General features: G+C 48.9%; 1 protein-coding gene across 6 annotated transcripts in view; it reads right to left on the bottom strand.

Annotated features, from left to right (window-relative positions):
* The window catches only part of MED15 (mediator complex subunit 15), a 71484-nt gene that overhangs the window by 39851 nt on the left and 14102 nt on the right, over positions 1-17531 (bottom strand). For all 6 annotated transcript variants that reach the window (XM_087423761.1, XM_014796720.2, XM_087423762.1 and 3 more), the window contains exon 2: positions 7001-7088. In XM_087423761.1, coding sequence (XP_087279887.1) covers positions 7001-7088 — 88 coding nt within the window. The remainder of the gene's footprint in view (positions 1-7000; positions 7089-17531) is intronic.

Genomic DNA, 17531 nt, shown 5'->3' with positions numbered 1-17531 from the left:
CTCCATTTAATTTTTTTGTGTGTGTGTGAGGAAGATCAGCCCTGAGCTAACATCCATGCCAATCCTTTTTGCTGAGGAAGACCGGCTCTGAGCTAACATCTATTGCCAATCCTCCTCCTTTTTTTTTTCCCCAAAGCCCCAGTAGATAGTTGTATGTCATAGTTGCACATCCTTCTAGTTGCTGTATGTGGGACGCGGCCTCAGCATGGCCGGAGAAGCGGTGTGTTGGTGCGCGCCCGGGATCCAAACCCGGGCCGCCCGTAGCAGAGCGCATGCACTTAACCGGCTAAGCCACGGGGCTGGCCCTCCATTTAATTTTTTGAGGAATTATCACACTGTTTTCCACAGTGGCTGCACCATTTTACATTCCTTCCAGCAATGTATGAGGTTCCAATTTCTCCACATCTTCACCAACACTTGTCTTTTTTTACTATAGCCATCATGAGTGTGAAGTGGTATCTCATTGTGGTTTTGATTCACATTTCCCTAAGGACTAGTGATGTTGAGCATCTTTTCATGTACTTATTGGCCATCTGCATATCTTCTTTGGAGAAATGTCTATTCAAGTCCTTAGCGCATTTCTGAATTTGGTTTTGTTGTTGTTGTTGTTATTGTTGAGTTGTAGGAGTTCTTTATATCCTCTGGATACCAGTCCCTTATCAGAATAATGATTTGCAAATATTTTCTCCCATTCCATGGGTTGTCTTTTCACTCTCTTGATAGTGCCCTTTGATACACAATAGTTTTTGATTTTGATGAAGTCAAATTAATCTATGTTTTCTTTTGTTGCTTGTGCTTTTGGTGTCACATGTAAGAAACCATCGCCTAACCCAAGGTCACAAATATTTACACTATGTTTCTTCTAAGAGTTTTATAAGTTTTAGCTCTTAAATTTAGGTCTTTGATCTATTCTGAGTTAATTTTTGTATATGGTGTGAAAATGGGATCCAACTTCAGTAATTTATATGTGGTAATCCAGTTGTCCCAGCACCATTTGTTCAAAAGACTATTCTTTCCTACTGAAATCTTCTGGCACCCATGTCAAAAAAATCAATTAACAATAAATATGGGTGCTTATTTCCAGACTCTCAATTCTACCCCATTGATCTACATGTTTATCCTTATGCTAGCATGACATGGTCTTGATTACTGTGGCTTTGTAGTACATTTTACAATCTAGAAGTTTGAGTCTTCCAACCTTGTTCTTTTCAAGATTGTTTTGGCTATTCTGGGCCCCCTGAATTTCTAGGATCAGTCTGTGAGTCTCTGCAAAGTCTGTTTGAAAGTTTTCCTCATATATTGAAAAATACATCAAATTCCAGAACAGGCACTCCAGAGTCAGTATTCTCAGCAATATGGGACCTTTGATAAGGTGATTCACATATTTTAACATTTTATTTTTATACATTATAAAACATTTTAGACATACAAAAAATGAATAATAAAACAAATGCCAGTAGGCTCCTCACCCAGTTTAGATTAAAAAATATGAAAGAAAGCAAGCTAGTTCCCCATGCTACCACTGACTTGCCCTATACCTCGGTTTCTTCACAGGTAAACTAGAGAAAATGTCACAAGGACTAGACAAAGCATTTGTAAAGTACTTCTCTCAGCGCAATACATACTATGGAAAATATAGCTACTGAAAACCAATCAGAATTCACAATTAGGCTTCTGAACAAGCACGTTTACTAAGGATGGCACAGGAGGGGTCCTGACTGTCACAAATTTAGACAGAATGGAGCGAAGAAGGACTGCCTACTGGACCTTCATCACAAACCAGCAGCACCCGGGGCTCTTTAGTAGATCTCAGCAGTTCTTAATAAAACAGTAGTCTTTCATGTGTTCACATTTTTTAATGTATACAATCATGCTCTTCTCAGCTCTAAGACTCAGCGCTTCTAATGCCCAAACTCTTGGGTACTCCAATAATTGCCTCTGATTAAACAAGGATAGTGGAAGATGCATTCAGATTCAGTCAAAAGCCCAAACCTGGGCTTGTGAGGTCCCTGAAAAAAGGCTGAAGGTAGGAAAGTACCTCCTTTCATCAGATGTATGCAGGCACCCTCCTCCTCCCTTGCTGAGAGCACAGCCGGGCCTGACCGTATTTCCCAGGCTTGTGGTCATCCTCATTTATTCCAGCTGGTTGGCTGTTCAGCTCAGGTCCTCCCCATTGATTAGTCCCAAGGCGGCTTCCCATTTCTGGTGCTCTCAGCCTCCCTCGTCCCTGAGTTTCACCCTGGCCCCCAGTGGGGATTCAGTTCTGCACTCGTCATTTCTACACTGTAAATCAGAGATATGTACTACTTTAGCATATCACTATATTAAGTGCAAAAGAGTCGGTGTGCATTTAACATGTAAGTTTAGTTTAATGCGGGCCGGCCCCGTGGCTTAGCGGTTAAGTGCACGTGCTCCGCTACTGGCGGCCCAGGTTCGGATCCTGGGCGCGCACCGACACACCGCTTCTCCGGCCGTGCTGAGGCCGCGTCCCACGTACAGCAACTAGAAGGATGTGCAACTGTGACATACAACTATCTACTGGGGCTTTGGGGGAAAAAAAGGAGGAGGATTGGCAATAGATGTTAGCTCAGAGCCGGTCTTCCTCAGCAAAAAGAGGAGGATTAGCATGGATGTTAGCTCAGGGCTGATCTTCCTCACAAAAACTCATAATAATAATAATAATAATTTAATGACAAACAAGTAATAAGCAAATGTTCAGAAATGCACCTTTTGTAGTAAGCATCTCTACGCACTGCCGCCGTAGGTGCCCACACAGGGGTCCCAGAACCCCTGACTGTGTTATCATCCAGCAGATGCCAAATCTTCCCAAACCTTTAGAAGGCTGGTTCGAGTGTGTGGAGTTGCCAGTATTACAATCACTCACCACTCCCAGGCACAGTTATTTTTGCTTCTACAGAGAGTAGTCCCACCTGTAGGAATTAAGGTGTTGTGGCATTAAAGTGGATGTGTGGGTATCTTCTGCTTTGATAGACGGGAGAAAGTAAGAGAAGTAGCTAAGAGTGTGGGGTCTGACACCAGACCCCACCAGAGTTCCCATTCCAGCTCTACCTCCACCTGGCTGCGTGACCTCCTAGGCAAGTTAACTAGCATCCGTGTGCCTAGACCTCCCTGTCTGCAAACTGGGGAGGGTGGTACTGTGCCTGCTTGATTAGGGCTGCTGGGGGGGTCAAATGAGCTCACACAGGTGAAGCACACAGAACAGGGCCTTGCAAGGGTACATCACTTTAGAAGGAACAAATGAGGTCTGGCCATTAGACCTGGAGCCAGCCAATGACAGCATGGAGAAGGCTTTAACTTGGGGTGCTAACACCCACACTGGAAGCATAAAGCCCACACCAGGCAATTTGGTGAATTCTTTTCAGACAAGAATACTGAAGGTTTTCCTTGTCCTGGGGCACACACTGGGCAACCTGAGGTGTCCATCAGTCCCCCAGTTTCCTTCAGAGTGGATACCTCTGGACCTACCAGCTTGCCAGGATTCCAAGGGAAGGTCAGCCCCTTCTCTATGGCCTCCTCCACCTCCAGCCCCTCCTGGAGTCTAGAAACAGAAATCATTCTTCCCCATCCTTTTCCTTGCTCTACAGTCCCACCTTTTAAATTCTCTCACAGTCATTCTAATGGGGTCTTGGGCAGGAGGGACAGGTAACAAGTATGCCCAAGCTGCCATGTGACCTGGAGAGTCCTCCCAGAGTCCCATCTGTGAGGAAGGGCCTCGCCACACTAACTGGTATGCAGCTCCACGTGGAGCTTCAGCAGTAGTAAAAAGCTGGACATAGACAACTATGCACAAGCAGTAAGTCTGTCTCTGTAAAAATGACAGAGGAAATTTCCAACACCTCTCTCATAAATACTTCTCTTCCAAATAGTGAGGGCCTCCTCTTGGGATTTAGAACCAGCTTGATCAAAGGAAATGGGACTGAAATTGTTAAGGTGCAGTATACGGGCTACAGTAAGGCAGAGGCTAAGACAAGGAAGGGGCTGCTGTGCTGCCAGATGCCCCCTTCAGGACAGAAGGCTTATTCCCTAGCTGCTGGGAGGATCTCTGTGGTAGCCAATCTGCAAGATGGCCACCAACAATCACTGGCCTCTCTGTACACGGAAGTTGCTACTTGCATCAAAAGGTGGAGGCAATTCCTCCTCCTCTGAATCTGCACTGGCCTTAGGACTTGCTATATCTCAGTGATGTTCTAAGACTTCTGAGAACTGATAGCTTCCCCTTCCTCTTCCTTGAAAGCCAGCTGCCATGCTGTGAGGAAGTCCAGGCTATGTTGTTGGAGACCCCAAGTGGAGGCCATGTCGGGAAAATCAATGCGCAGACACGTGAGTGAAGCCTTTATGGACCTTCCAGCCCAGCAGAGCTGCCAGCTGAATGCAGCTGCACGAGAGGGCACAAGTAAGACCAGCAGAATGACCAGGTGAGCAACACCAATTGCCCCAATTCTGACCCACAGAATCAGGAGAAATAATAACTCATTGCTTTAGGCCATTAAGTCTTGGGGTAAGCTCCTTAACGAAGCAATAGATAACTAACAACACTGAACCAACAAGCTTTGCATTTCAAAAGCTGAAATAATTCAATAAGCCCTCATCAAAATTCTTTTAATTATAAGAAAACACTAACAAAAACAATAAAAATATCTCATCCCCCCAAATATTTGCAAATTATATATATAATAAGAGATTTGTATCCAAAATACATCAAGAACTCTTACAATCTAACAATAAAAAGACCAACCCCCCAATTTTAAAATGGGCAAAGGATCTGAATAAACATTTCTCCAAAGAAAATATACAAATGACTGATAAGCACATGAAAAGATGCTCAAAATCATTAGTCATCAGGGAAATGCATATCAAAACCACAATGAGACACTACTTCACACTCATTATGATGGCTAAAATAAAAAAGACAAACAATAACCAATATTGATGAGGAATGGAGAAACTGGAACCTTAGATACTCCTAATGGGAATGTAAAATGGTGCAGCTGCTTTGGAAAACAGTCTGGCAGTTCCTCAAAAGGTTAAACATAGAGTTACCATACTCAGCAATTCCACTCCTAGGTCTACTATACCTAAGAAATGAAAAACGTATGTCCACAGGGAAGTTTGGACACAAATGTTCCTAACAGCATTATTACAATAGCCAAAAAGTGGAAATAATCCAAATGTCCATCAACTGATGAATGGATAAATAAAATATGATATATGCATACAATGGAATATTATTTGGCCATAAAAAGGAATAAAGTACATGCTACAACATGGTTCATGGATGAACCTTGAAAATATACTAAATGAAAGCCAGTCACAAAAACATACATTGTATGATTGCATTTCTATGAAAAGTTCAGAATAGGTAAATCCATAGCAACAGAAGCAGATAAATGATTGCATAGGGCTGAGGGAAAATGGGGAGTGATGGCTATTGAGTATAGAGTTTTAGAAAATGTTCTAAAATTAGATTGTGGTGATGGCTGCATAACTCTGAATATCCTAAAGACCACTGAGTTGTACATTTTAAATGGGCGAATTATATAGTATATGAATTAGCTCTCAATAAAGTTGTTATAAAAAGAAAAAGAAAATGCTTGTCCTACGTTCCTATGTGTTCATGGCGCAGAGCCCACCCTGCCTCAGTACGTGTGCTTATGGAGCTCCTCCTTGCACTTACATGTATTCACAAACAAACACTCATGTGCTCTGACCTCTAAGACCAGACTGTACAGATGGTTTCCGGTTTGGAAACTGCTCTCTCCAGCCAGTGATCTCTACCTTTCCATTTCAAAAAACGTTCACCTCATCTAAACACTCAGACCATGTTCAAATTTTCCCAATGGACCCCCATACGTCTTGACAGTTGGTTTATCGAAACTGGTATCCAATCGAGGGCCATAAATAGCATCCTCTTTTAACTCTTGACACACGAGTATGTCCTAGAGCTCCAACACCGCACTTGGGCACAAGGTACTCAGACCAGACCCAACGCAGCAGTTGGTATGTTCAGGATCTGCGAGGCACAGCAGGGCAGGTGTCATGCAGAATGACAGCCCCAGGCATCAGCCCCACCTCGCATGAGCTGTAAACTTAGACAAGCCACTTGGCGTTTTTGTGCCTGTTCTGCTTCATTTCTTTTTTTTTTTTTCCCCAAAGCCCCAGTAGATAGTTGTATGTCACAGCTGCACATCCCTCTAGTTGCTGTATGTGGGAGGCGGCCTCAGCATGGCCGGAGAAGCGTTGCGCCGGTGCGCGCCCGGGATCCGAACCCGGGCCGCCAGCAACGGAGCGCGCACACTTAACCACTAAGCCACGGGGCAGGCCCATGTTCTGCTTCATTTCTACCAAAATAGCTCTGCACCAGCGAGAGCGCAGGGATGAAAGGAGGTGGTCATATGAATCCCATGATGTGGCACCAAGTTCAGGGCGAGAGCTCACACAGAGGAAATCCTCCCCAACTACTCCACCTGTGACGGTCCTATGCCTGGGTCCTCACTCAAGGCCTCAACCTCCATGAGCAGCACCTTCATGACCTAACAAAAGGGGACAGGAACCCTTCCAGGCCCACGTGTCAGGGCCCTGTGGGGCTTTAGGTAAGGATCCTCTGGGAGGGCTGAGGCTCGGGACAGAGCCAGTTGTTATTCAGAGCACTCTTGTCCCTTCTACAGGAGCAGCTAGGGCCTGAGTGAGTGCCCTACAGGATTCATGGGTGCTGACTACAAAAGGAGGGTGGAGGCAGTAAGGTCTGGGGTCGGAGGCTGGGCTTGCATCTTGAGTGTGCACCTAGTACCTTCCCTGTACCTGTACCATCGACGCAAGAGAAGACCCACAGAGTGCTGCAGGCAACGCCGACAGTGCCCATGATCAATGGGTGAGCAGCCACCCAATCCCTACTCTCCAGGCAGAAGGCTTCCAGAGTCTGCACTGCACCCCTCGCCTTCCTGAGCCTCTCTGCTGGGGGCTCCACCCACCAGGGCCTTACCCGGGTCTTGGCCTTCAGGAACACATGGCTCTCCATATCCTTGCTGGATTTACTGTGGGCCACACCAGCTTTTCTCATAGCATCCTCGCTGAAATAGAAAAGGAGAAGAGATGTTGACACACACTGATGAGTCTGCTCCTACAGGGTTCCTGGCCAGCAGGGCCTGCACAGCAACTGCCCCTAGGTGGACGGGGTGCTGGCCCCCAGCACACCAGCCTGGCTGAGGTCCAGGAGAGGCGTGAAGGGAGGGGCCCTCAGCAAAGTGAGGCAAGTCAGCTGAGCAAGGGAGTAAGAGGGCAGGGGCACAAGAAGGAAGGAACAGGAAAGGCAGTCACCATAAAGCGAAGCAGCCATCCCAGCTCAAGGGGGCAGAGCAGCCAGGCCTGCGGATCGTTCACAACGAGCACAAAATCGAGTGTACATCAGACGGCTGGGTGGCCAACCAGCGTCTATTTCCTGCCCTCTGAGTGGCCTGGGTCCCCACCCGACACAGGCAGTAGGACCCTAGCTCCAGACTACTCCTCTGTAAAATGGAGGAGCCATGGGAAGTCGCCCCTCAGTCCCTCCCAAGGAAAAGGTCCCTGTGTAGGATGTGCAGGTTCTCCAAGTGGAACCAAGGAGACAAGCCCCAACTTCAACAACTTCTAGCTAGGCACATGAGGAGACAGACCATACAAACGTGGAAAACATCTTAAAAAACACATTTGCAGGCCAGCCCTGGTGGCCCAGTGGTTAAGGTCAGTGCGCTTTGCTTCAGCGGCCCTGGTTCGGTTCCTGGGCACGGACCTACACCACTCACCTGTCAGTGGCCGTGCTGTAATGGGTCACATAAAAAAGAGGAAGATTGGCAGCAGATGTTAGCTCAGGACAAATCTTCCTCAGCCAAAAAAAAAAACCACATTTGCCAACACATGTACACTAAGAGACGGAATCCTATCACAGGTCTTCATTATGCTGATGCTCTGCTGGGACAGAGCCGAGCACATTGAGCTCCTTTCGAATGGTAGCACACACACCCCCACACACACACAAAGATACGAACACGTGTGCATTTGTTAGAAAGGAAGGGGCACCTCAGGCTCAGGTCCCGAGGCCTGGCCCATCTGCTCACAGCCTGCCTTCTTCCCCATAGGATATGCCCTCCCTGCCTGTCTTCCCAGTGCTGGGCGTGCTGATAAACAAATGAACAAGCATGTCAGGACTCTGCTGCCTCACTCCGAGTGAATTAAACAAGCCCAGTCCAGCTGGTGCTTGAGAGCTTTCTGACCACTCCAAACAAATAAATAAACCCCAGGGTATTGAAAGAGTGTGCACATGGGCTACAGGATCACGTTTGTAATCCTTAAAGAAGTCCCAGAGGGGCCGGCCTGGTGGCGTAGCGGTTAAGTGCGCGCACTCTGCTTTGGCGGCCTGGGGTTCATGGGTTCGGATCCTGGGCGCGCACCAACGCACTGCTTGTTAAGCCATGCTGTGGCGGCGTCCCATATAAAGTAGAGGAAGATGGGCACAGATGTTAGCCCCAGGCCAATCTTCCTCAAGAAAAAAGGGGAGGATTGGCATCGGATGTTAGCTCAGGGCTAGTCCTCCTCACAAAAAAAAAGAAAAAGGAAAAGAAACAAATCCCAGAAAGCAAGCTAAGAGACAAACAAATCTGTATTAATGCATAAAGAAAAATAAAATTAACTGAGCCACCACACTGCTAAATAACTCATTCAAAATGTGAATTCAGAGTCCCTACCCCCATCTACTTCCTCAAGCCTGCAGCAGGGTGAGGAGATAGCAACAGGCTCCTCCTGGCAAGGAATCCAGAGTGGAGCAGACACACGCTTGAGGGGAAACGTGACCAAGGCTACAAGAGAGAGGCAAGAGGAATGATGCAGGAGGACAACTCAAGATCCAACTCGTGGGGAAACAAAGCTGGCAGGCCAGGACCTGGTACGCACGTGCTGAGGCCGGCATGGGACAGGTGCTCCACACATGGAGATGGAGAGACATCACCTGGTAGGCTCTAAGTCACTGAGCATTTCAATAAGAGAAGCAACTGAGTAGGCCAGTTTTCAGAAAGGTGCCTCACCTGTGCCCCCCAAGACTGCACTTGTTCCCCTTCCCACCTTCCGACAGCAGTGTGTGGCAAACTCTGTCACAGAGAGACTTGCCCAGGGCTGAGGACCACAGAGCTGCAGACCAACAGGGCAACCCAGAGGAGAACAGCGGACATGCACGGGGACACTTACCAGCCAGCAGATCAGCCTGGAGGCTAGCTTGGGGAGAGTGGGGAGGCCATGGGTAGAAAGCGCAGCCAGGAGCCAGGGTGTGAAGTGCAGAGAGGAAGAAAGGGATGCTGAGGGCTCTGAGAGTAGGACTCAGTTACACAAACGGGCCCTGTGCCCGAGAGCAGCAATCTCTGAGGCTAAGCCAGGCTCCTGGCTGGCTAAAAGCAAGTCCTCCCGAGCTGCTGGCCAGCCATTTTTCATAGGGTTGGCAGACTCGCAGGCCCCACACAGACACTGTGCATCTTGACCCAAGCAAAGACACCTGGCACATCCACAGAGACAAGACACAGATACCGGCTTGGTGCGATCGCTTTGAGGTGGGAGACCTCACCAGGCCCCGAAGGCAGCAGATGCCAGGGGATCTGCTGGAGGAGGAGCTCTGTCCCATCCTGGTCAGGGCAACATCACAGATGACATGGACAGTGTGAGCACTGACTGTTAGTGACTCAAGAGCCTGAGGAGCATCGACAACACACGTGGCCAGAAACAGGCATATCCTGACAAGCTAGAACACACACCTTAACAACAGGAAACAGAACTGGAATACATGTCCAGGTTTGCCCGTGAGCTATGAAGGGGCTGAGCAGGTAGAGAGCTGAGGAGAAAGGCCACTCCTCGGCTAGGAGCCAGGGCTCTGTGAGGCAGCACTGTGCCCATGTCACGCACCTGTCCCCTCCACTGCTGCATGAAGCGCCTGCCCAAATAGGCCTGCATGTTTAATGGGTGAAGAATAAAGAGGTACCGCGAGCACTGTTCTCAGCTCTGCAAATCATGTGTTTAAAAATGTTTTTGCTCCTGTTTCTAGTCTGCACATCATACTCCATAAAAGAGAAGATACAGCAAAAAAGAAACCAGGCAGTTCTCTCTGTTAGTATCCTACATTTTCCCCCAAAGAGGGGGCCTGTCCTTTCCTTTTTGGCTGTGTCAGCATTTTGTCAGAGGCACCCATCTGTTATCTGGTTTCTGACTGTACGTCACACCACATTTCATGCCTGTGCTTAGGTGTGGTGTCCCTCCTTCCGTATTCGGGGACCAATGTGTCCACCGCATGAGGCTGTCTTTGGGACCCAGTCCCACACTGGGAATGGCCCCCACACAGTGTAGGACTGGCTGCTCATCAAAGCCCCTGTGGTCTCCCTGATTTGGGCTTTGCTGCTGTCCCCAGAATGCCTGCCCGAGTAGTGGGACCTGAATAGCCACTCCTCTGCCTCCATCTCCAGAAAACAAATCCCTTCCAGTGATGGTCATCAAACAAAGACAAACTAGCATACAAGGAGACAGCCCCAAACATGGAGCAGAGGTTTCGGCCTCAGAGAAACAACTGAGAAGAACCAACACGTCACAGTGAGCTTTGTCCCCACATAAGCAAGCCTGGAGGTCTGGGCTAGGAAGACGAGGGCCAACCCAGCCGGGAGAGGTCAGGGAGCAAAACTGTTGTCGGCTCACATGGGTGGACACTAAATGGCCGCCAACAAATCTGAGGCTGCCAGCGTAGTGTTAGCACCGTCACAAAAGGAGCCTATCTGGTGGCCGCTGCCTGGCGTGACCAGCCCTCTGAGTAGATGGAGGACTGACACTGGCTCAGAGCACACAGCCCCTTGCTGTGACCTGGGCTCCACAAGCTCCCTCAGTCTAGCTGCCACCTGGTCCCCACAGCTATGCCTGTCTGCCCAGTCAGGGTTCAAGTGGTATCTGGTTTACACTGGAGCCTCTCAGGGGAGGACCTGATCCATCACACAGGCCCTGGGAGCTCCCCACCAGGGGGTTGGAGGAAGCCCTTACTGGGCAGACCCCGCCTGAGCAGCCAGTGGTGACATACGAAGAAAACACCCTGCAACCTTAGCTATGTGCCCACCAATCACCCAGACAAGAAACCTGGGAACCCCCCTTCACTTCCTGATTCCGACTTCCATTCTCTAAAGTTCAAATCCTCACCCCATTTCTCATCACACCTGTGGCAATCCCTTCCAATAGGTTTCTGTCTCCAGGTCCCATTCCCACCCCCACCATCTTTGCCATCTCCTCAAGCCACATGACTGCCAGTGGGTGTGGGAAGTGGCCTGGGCTGCGGCCCTGTGTGCTTCAAGGGCCTCACTCCTTACCAGCGAGGCAGATAGCCCATCCAGCTGAGAAGCCCACTCCTTCATCTGCTCTGCTCACTCTCTCTGGGCCTCGCTGCCTAGCACGCTGCTCAACCTTCCTACCAGCCATGTCTGCTGGGCCCTCTGACCACCCAGGCACCCCCACTCTCTGCCTCATGGAAACCCCATGGTCACTTTGACCACACCCACAGCACCTCCTGTGGGAACTGCTGGCTTCCTGTCTGTCGGCCCCACTGCCCTATGAACATCTTGAGACCAGAGACTGTGGCATGCACCTCTGTATGCAGCAGGCAGTAATCAGCATTGGACAAAAAAACTGGCTATTTGTAACACAAGGAGTGCTAACATCATGCGTTTTTTTCTTTTTTTTTGCTGAGGAAGATTCACCTTGAGCTAACATCTGCGATCAATCCCCCTCTCTTTTTACTTGAGGAATATTCACCCTGAGCTAACATGCGTGCCAATCTTCCTCTATTTTGTGTGTGGGCTGCCGCCACAGCATGGCTGATGAGTGGTGTAGGTCTGCGCCCAGGATCCAAACCCACGAACCCAGGCCGCCGAAGTGGAGAGTATGAACTTAACCACTGCACCACGGGGCAGCCCCCAACACCATGCATTTTGATGGGACATAATGTGCAGAACTGAGAATCGGTATGGCAGGCACAGGGGAAACCAAACCTCAAACAAACACGTCCAAGCGGCAGAGGCCAGGGAGACAGAGAAAGGCATGTACCAGGGCAGGTGGAAGTGCTGGGCAGCTGGACTTGCAGGAAGCAGACAGAGGAGGAAAGGCCTGGGCTCTGGAATCGCACGGACCAGAGCTCAAATTCCGACCTGGCCACTTGCCAGATCTGGGTCTTGGGAGAGGTACTCCATCCCCCAAGCATGTCCTCTTCATAAAAGACCACTCTGAAAGGGCTGTGGCACAGAAGTGCCACCTTCTGAGATGCATGGAAGGGTCACGGTGTGAGAACAGGCTCAGCCTTGGCACCACCTGCTCTTCCTTATCTCCGCCCTGTCCCCAAATTGGGAAACTCAATTTGTCAACTGGAGTCCAGTTCTAGTCCTTGTAATATGAATCAGGATGAAGCCAGAAAACTGGCAAACTGTGGGTCCTTGGGAAGCTACACGTGGACGTAAGCTCGAAGTGTGCTAATGCCCCAGTCTGTCCCGCATCACTCCTCCCCCAAGCCAGCGACCCTGGATAAGGCACCATCTTGCAGCATCCACATGTCCTCACCTGCAGAGGGAGGATAGGGTCAGTGCCCACGTTATGGGGCTGTTCTGAGGATTACAGGAGTTAACATCATCAGACACTTGGCACACAGGAAGCACTAGTGTGTGTTAAAAAGAAATCAGTCAGAGAACAGTCTGCCTAACTGTGCAGTAAGACTGCATCCCAAAATTCTTCCAATGTGCGATGACATTCGTGTCACCCCCTTCCTAGCAGATGACAGCAGTGAGCACATGTGGCTCCATTCAGGCACAGCTGTTCTCCCACTAGAACTGTGAGCCACCTGGAAGTGTGCCCCCTTGGTGCCCAGCTCCACAGCCCTATTTGGCTGCACATTTCTCAGGCAGGGCCTTCACACAGCTGTGCTGATGAGAAGCACGAAGCAGCCTCCCCTGCCCTCCGGCTGCCTGATGCTCCATTCCAAAGGGCCCTGGTTCACACCAAGGGTCCTCTCACCTCTCCTGACACCATTCTCTTCAACACTGCCCCTGGCACTTCCAAGCCCCCTTCCCCAGGTCCAACTTCTTTTCCCATTGCTGAATGAATGCTTGAATTCCCAGGAGGATGTGCTCCTCTGGTCTCCTGCTGCTGTCTAAAGCAGAAAGGTTCTTTCCTCTGTGCGTCACAGACTCACCCTCCCGATCTCAGGTGGACAGGATGCCTTCCACCCATCCATGTGAGAGACTTTCATTCTGCCCAGAGGAAACTTCTCCTGACTTGAGAACCACGACACTCGTCAAACAACTGACCTCTCGTGGGGCAGGAGTTTTTGCCAGCCTTGCCCTATTCTTCAAGAGAAGCTTCCTGGCGAACTGCTGCCTGTGTGTGCAAACAGTCTGTTCACCCACCTGGAACAGGACCATGCAGCTCACTTGTGTGACCCTTCACCCTGTGTGTGTAAAAACCCAAATCATAAAAGTACCAGAAGACAACAGGAGAACAGTTATACAATATCGGGATGAGGAAGGCTTTCCTAAGCACATCACCAAAAGTAGACACCATAAAGGGAAAAAGATTTTGCCAGATTAAAAAACATTTCTACCACATTTCCACCAGCCATCTACCAGAGAGAGAGGAAAAGGTACCCCCGATACTCTCAAGCCCAGCCCTGACGCTCAAGAGGCGAGACTCTGGCAGCCCTGCTTCTCTGTGGGGGTGCTGAGGGCAGTGTGCACCCACCCTCACCCGAAGCCTGTACAACGGCCCTGCGTGCTTGAGGGCAAGCTCCTAGCATTTGTGGCACAGCCCAGAGGTGCTCTATGTTTCATAAAGCACAGCTCTGGCCAGCACAAGAGACAGCTGTCCCACCCTCCCTCAACGCCAGCTGGGCCCACACATCGCACATGGATAAGGCCGCCCCTGAAGCTTCTGCCCTGCCCCAGTGCGAAGGAATCCAGTGAGCCCGCCTCCAGAAGGGCCAGTAAGTGAAGACAGACCAGAAGGAAAGCAAATCCCTAAACTGGCCCTGAGAGGGAAACCCAACTTTGACTGATTCTCATTACATCTATGGGTTTCGTATTTTCAATTCAGGAAGAACCTATTTTTCACTCTGTAATTTTGGTTTGTTCCCCAAAAATATTACACTATCTTAGGTGCCAAATTTTTTAAAACTTAGGAATTTATTTGGAGAAGAGGATGATAAGGAATCAGTCAGAATGAAAAACACACAGGTTCCAAATGTACTCTTCCGGCCCTCTGAAGAGAGGAAACCTCTGTTTGCAGAAGAACAAAGCCAGATGACGGTCAGGCACTGACTTCAATTGAGCTAACTTACGTCACAATCCGAATAAACATGTTCCCTGCAACAGTTCATTTTAAAAATAAAATTAAATGAGATAGGAACCTCCAAGTTGAAATGAGGGACTGAACCTGCACATCTGATTTTGTTCCATACCAAAACCTCACTAAAACCATAGAAAAAAGGGATTTTGTTTTTCTCTAACACAAACTCACAAAGACAGGAAGAATAGGAGTGATGGCCCCAACAATAGCATTTTACAAGCTGGAAAGTTGGGGGTCAGCCCAGGGGCGCAGTGGTTAAGTTCACGCACTCTGCTTCAGTGGCCCAGGGTTTGAGGGTTCGGATCCCCGGCACGGACTTAAAAACGTTCATCAAGCCATGCTGTGGTGGCGTCCGATATACAAAATAGAGGAAGACTAGTACAGATGTTAGCTGAGGGACAATCCTCCTCAAGCAAAAAGAGGAAGATTGGCAACGGATGTTAGCTCAGGACCAATATTCCTCACCAAAAATAAAATAAAATAAAAAGAGAAGCTGGAAAGCTGATGGCCAGGTGGTAGACACAGCAAGCCGACCAAGAAAGTGGAGTCCTAAGTAAGTGACAGTGAGGAGGGCTGAGAGCCAACCTGGTGACAGCCCCAGAACTTTGCAAGGCTCAGGACAGGGCACATCAGGTGCTCAGGAACCCTGGGTGAATGGAAGGATTCCTGGGTGAAAGCCATGCCCACATCCCCTCCCCAACTTCACACTGCTGGGTAACCACCTCCACACCAGGAGGCAACCAGAAATTGATTCTCTGGAAAAACACAGAATGGAGAGTCATTGGAAAGGGAAGTCAACCCACCCAGTTGAGAAGGCATGGGGAAGATAATGAAAGAAGCAGACTGCGTGGCCCTCCAAGTGACTGGATCCACACTAACTGCTGAGACTCGGCCACCTGCCCACCTGCCTACCTGCGGCCTCCTGCAGCATGGAGCCCAGGCCTTCACCCTGCAGCCCAGCGTCCGGAAGACCACACTCTGGAGGAAAGACTCAGAGAACCTGAAGCCACGTGAGCCTCCAGTGAACCTTCCAGTGGACAAGCCTTGTGCTCAGAGCGTCCACCTGCCTTTGCAGTGCCCCTCTCTGAGTGCACAGCCAACCAAGGGCTCCCAGACACTCTAACATGGTAGACAGAGACCCTACAAGAAAAGTCATTTGGAGCTATGAGAAACTCAGCAGCAAGAAGAAAATGTCAAGAAACCATCTTTATTATCCAGAGATAAGACACTGCATCCGGGGGCCGACCCCATGGCATAGCAGTTAAGTGCATGCACACCAACGCACTGCTTGTCAGGCCATGCTGTGGCGGCATTCCATATAAAGTGGAGGAAGATGGGCACAGATGTTAGCCCAGGGCCAGTCTTCCTCAGCAAAAAAAGAGGCGGATTGGCAAGGATGTTAGCTCAGGGCTGATCTTCCTTGCAAAGAAAGGAAAAGAAAAAAGACACTGCATCCATTTAACAAGAATAAGATGCTATAAAATGGGAAAAGACACATTACCAAAAAAAAAAAAAAAAAGAATTCTTAGAAATAAAAGCACTAGCAGTAAAAGGTCAGAGATAAAATAATTAAGGAAATCTCCCAGAGAAGAGAGCTAACAGACAAAGAGATGGATAACAACAGATAAAAAATAAAAAAAACAAGAGGGCCAAAGGGCCAACATTCAAACACTGGGGAGAGTGAGCACAGGTAGTGGAAGGAATGAGACGTCCCGTGAAATGACTTGAAGGAACCTCCCCTGAAGCACAGGACGTGAGTTTTGGGATCAAGGAAAGGCACTGCAAAGCTCACTGAGAGGAGAAGCACTAGGCTATCACAACAGCAGCATCGGAGAAAAAAAGCAGTGGGACATGCTTCCCAATCCTTGAGGAAGTATTTCCAACCCAGAAGTCTATATGCATCCAAATTGACATGGCCTCCAGAAACTGAACTCCCATGAGCACTTTTTCTGGAAGTACTATTATGAGGGAGTGAATCAAAAAGAACAAAACACAGGATACAGGAAACAAGAGACCCAACACCGGATGAGAGATAAGTGCACGGAGGGCTGTCCCCACCATGCCTCCGGCCACTACCTGTGAGGGCTCCAGAGGGAGGTCCAGGGAAAAGGCTGGAACTGACAGCATGGCAGCACTGAGCACAGGAATAACTGTACCAGAGAGGTGACTGGAAGATATGGGAGGAGTTAGCCACAGATATATAGAAAGCTAGGCACATTTTTAAGAAGGCAATTTTTTCTAACGGGAAAAAAACAATCACAGTATGCCACTGTGCTCAGCTGTGAATATAATTTGTGTAGCCATGAAACGTAAGCATTCACTACCAATTTACCCAGAAGGTAACACACTGGCAGAATGAAGGAGCCCCAGAGAACAGCTGTGTCAAGGGAGCCATAGAGATAGTCAACAGATAATGCATAAAACTCATAAACATGATGACTCGAGAGGGCAGCACGTACACAGTACTCAGAATCACGGGCATATGCCAGAAAAAGAGCGAAGAGTCACAGGGCCGACGCGGTAAGTAGGGAACCACCACAGTTTCTCCTAAGTCTTTTATCATTCCTTGACTTTTAAAATTTATGTGCATATATTTAGTGTGATAAAATCAAAAATACATAATTAAAAGTTAAATCACAAAATGCACCTACAGAGTGTGCCACAAATTCTACCACGGAGAAATACTCAATGAACATCAGCTATTATTAAGAAAGGTCTCCTTGACCTTTCTAAACCTTTCTGACTCAGTTAACATGGAGACAAGAAGCTCCCGCTTCATCAGCAATTTTGACCCCAAGTGTCTCAAAAAGGCTACCACATTCTGTAGATCTCCCAGTGGCCCCTGGGTCAGAGTATAGCCAGAGAGGCACTCAGCAAAGCAGTCTCCCCCCACCTCCCCCAAACTCCCCACACACCTGAGAGGTGCCTCACCACACCTACAGCCAGAAAACCCCCTCCCTGTCCTCCACCTGCACAGGGCTGTTCAGTCGAGTCTTCTGACGATCACTACGTCCTCAGAAAGCTACAGAGCAGCATCCTACGCCTCCCCAGGTCTTCTCTGGGTTCTGCGTAGAGGTTTACTGCCTCAGTGCCCCAGGTGGTTTCACAGGAGGCAGGAAATGATAATACACCAATCGTTT

The sequence above is a fragment of the Ceratotherium simum genome, chromosome 35 (assembly GCF_057802395.1).
Source record: "Ceratotherium simum simum isolate JZ-2026a chromosome 35, ASM5780239v1, whole genome shotgun sequence".
Lineage (NCBI taxonomy): Eukaryota > Metazoa > Chordata > Mammalia > Perissodactyla > Rhinocerotidae > Ceratotherium > Ceratotherium simum.
The sequence above is the reverse complement of the archived record's forward strand: the minus strand, read 5'-3'. Positions and strand labels throughout refer to the sequence as shown.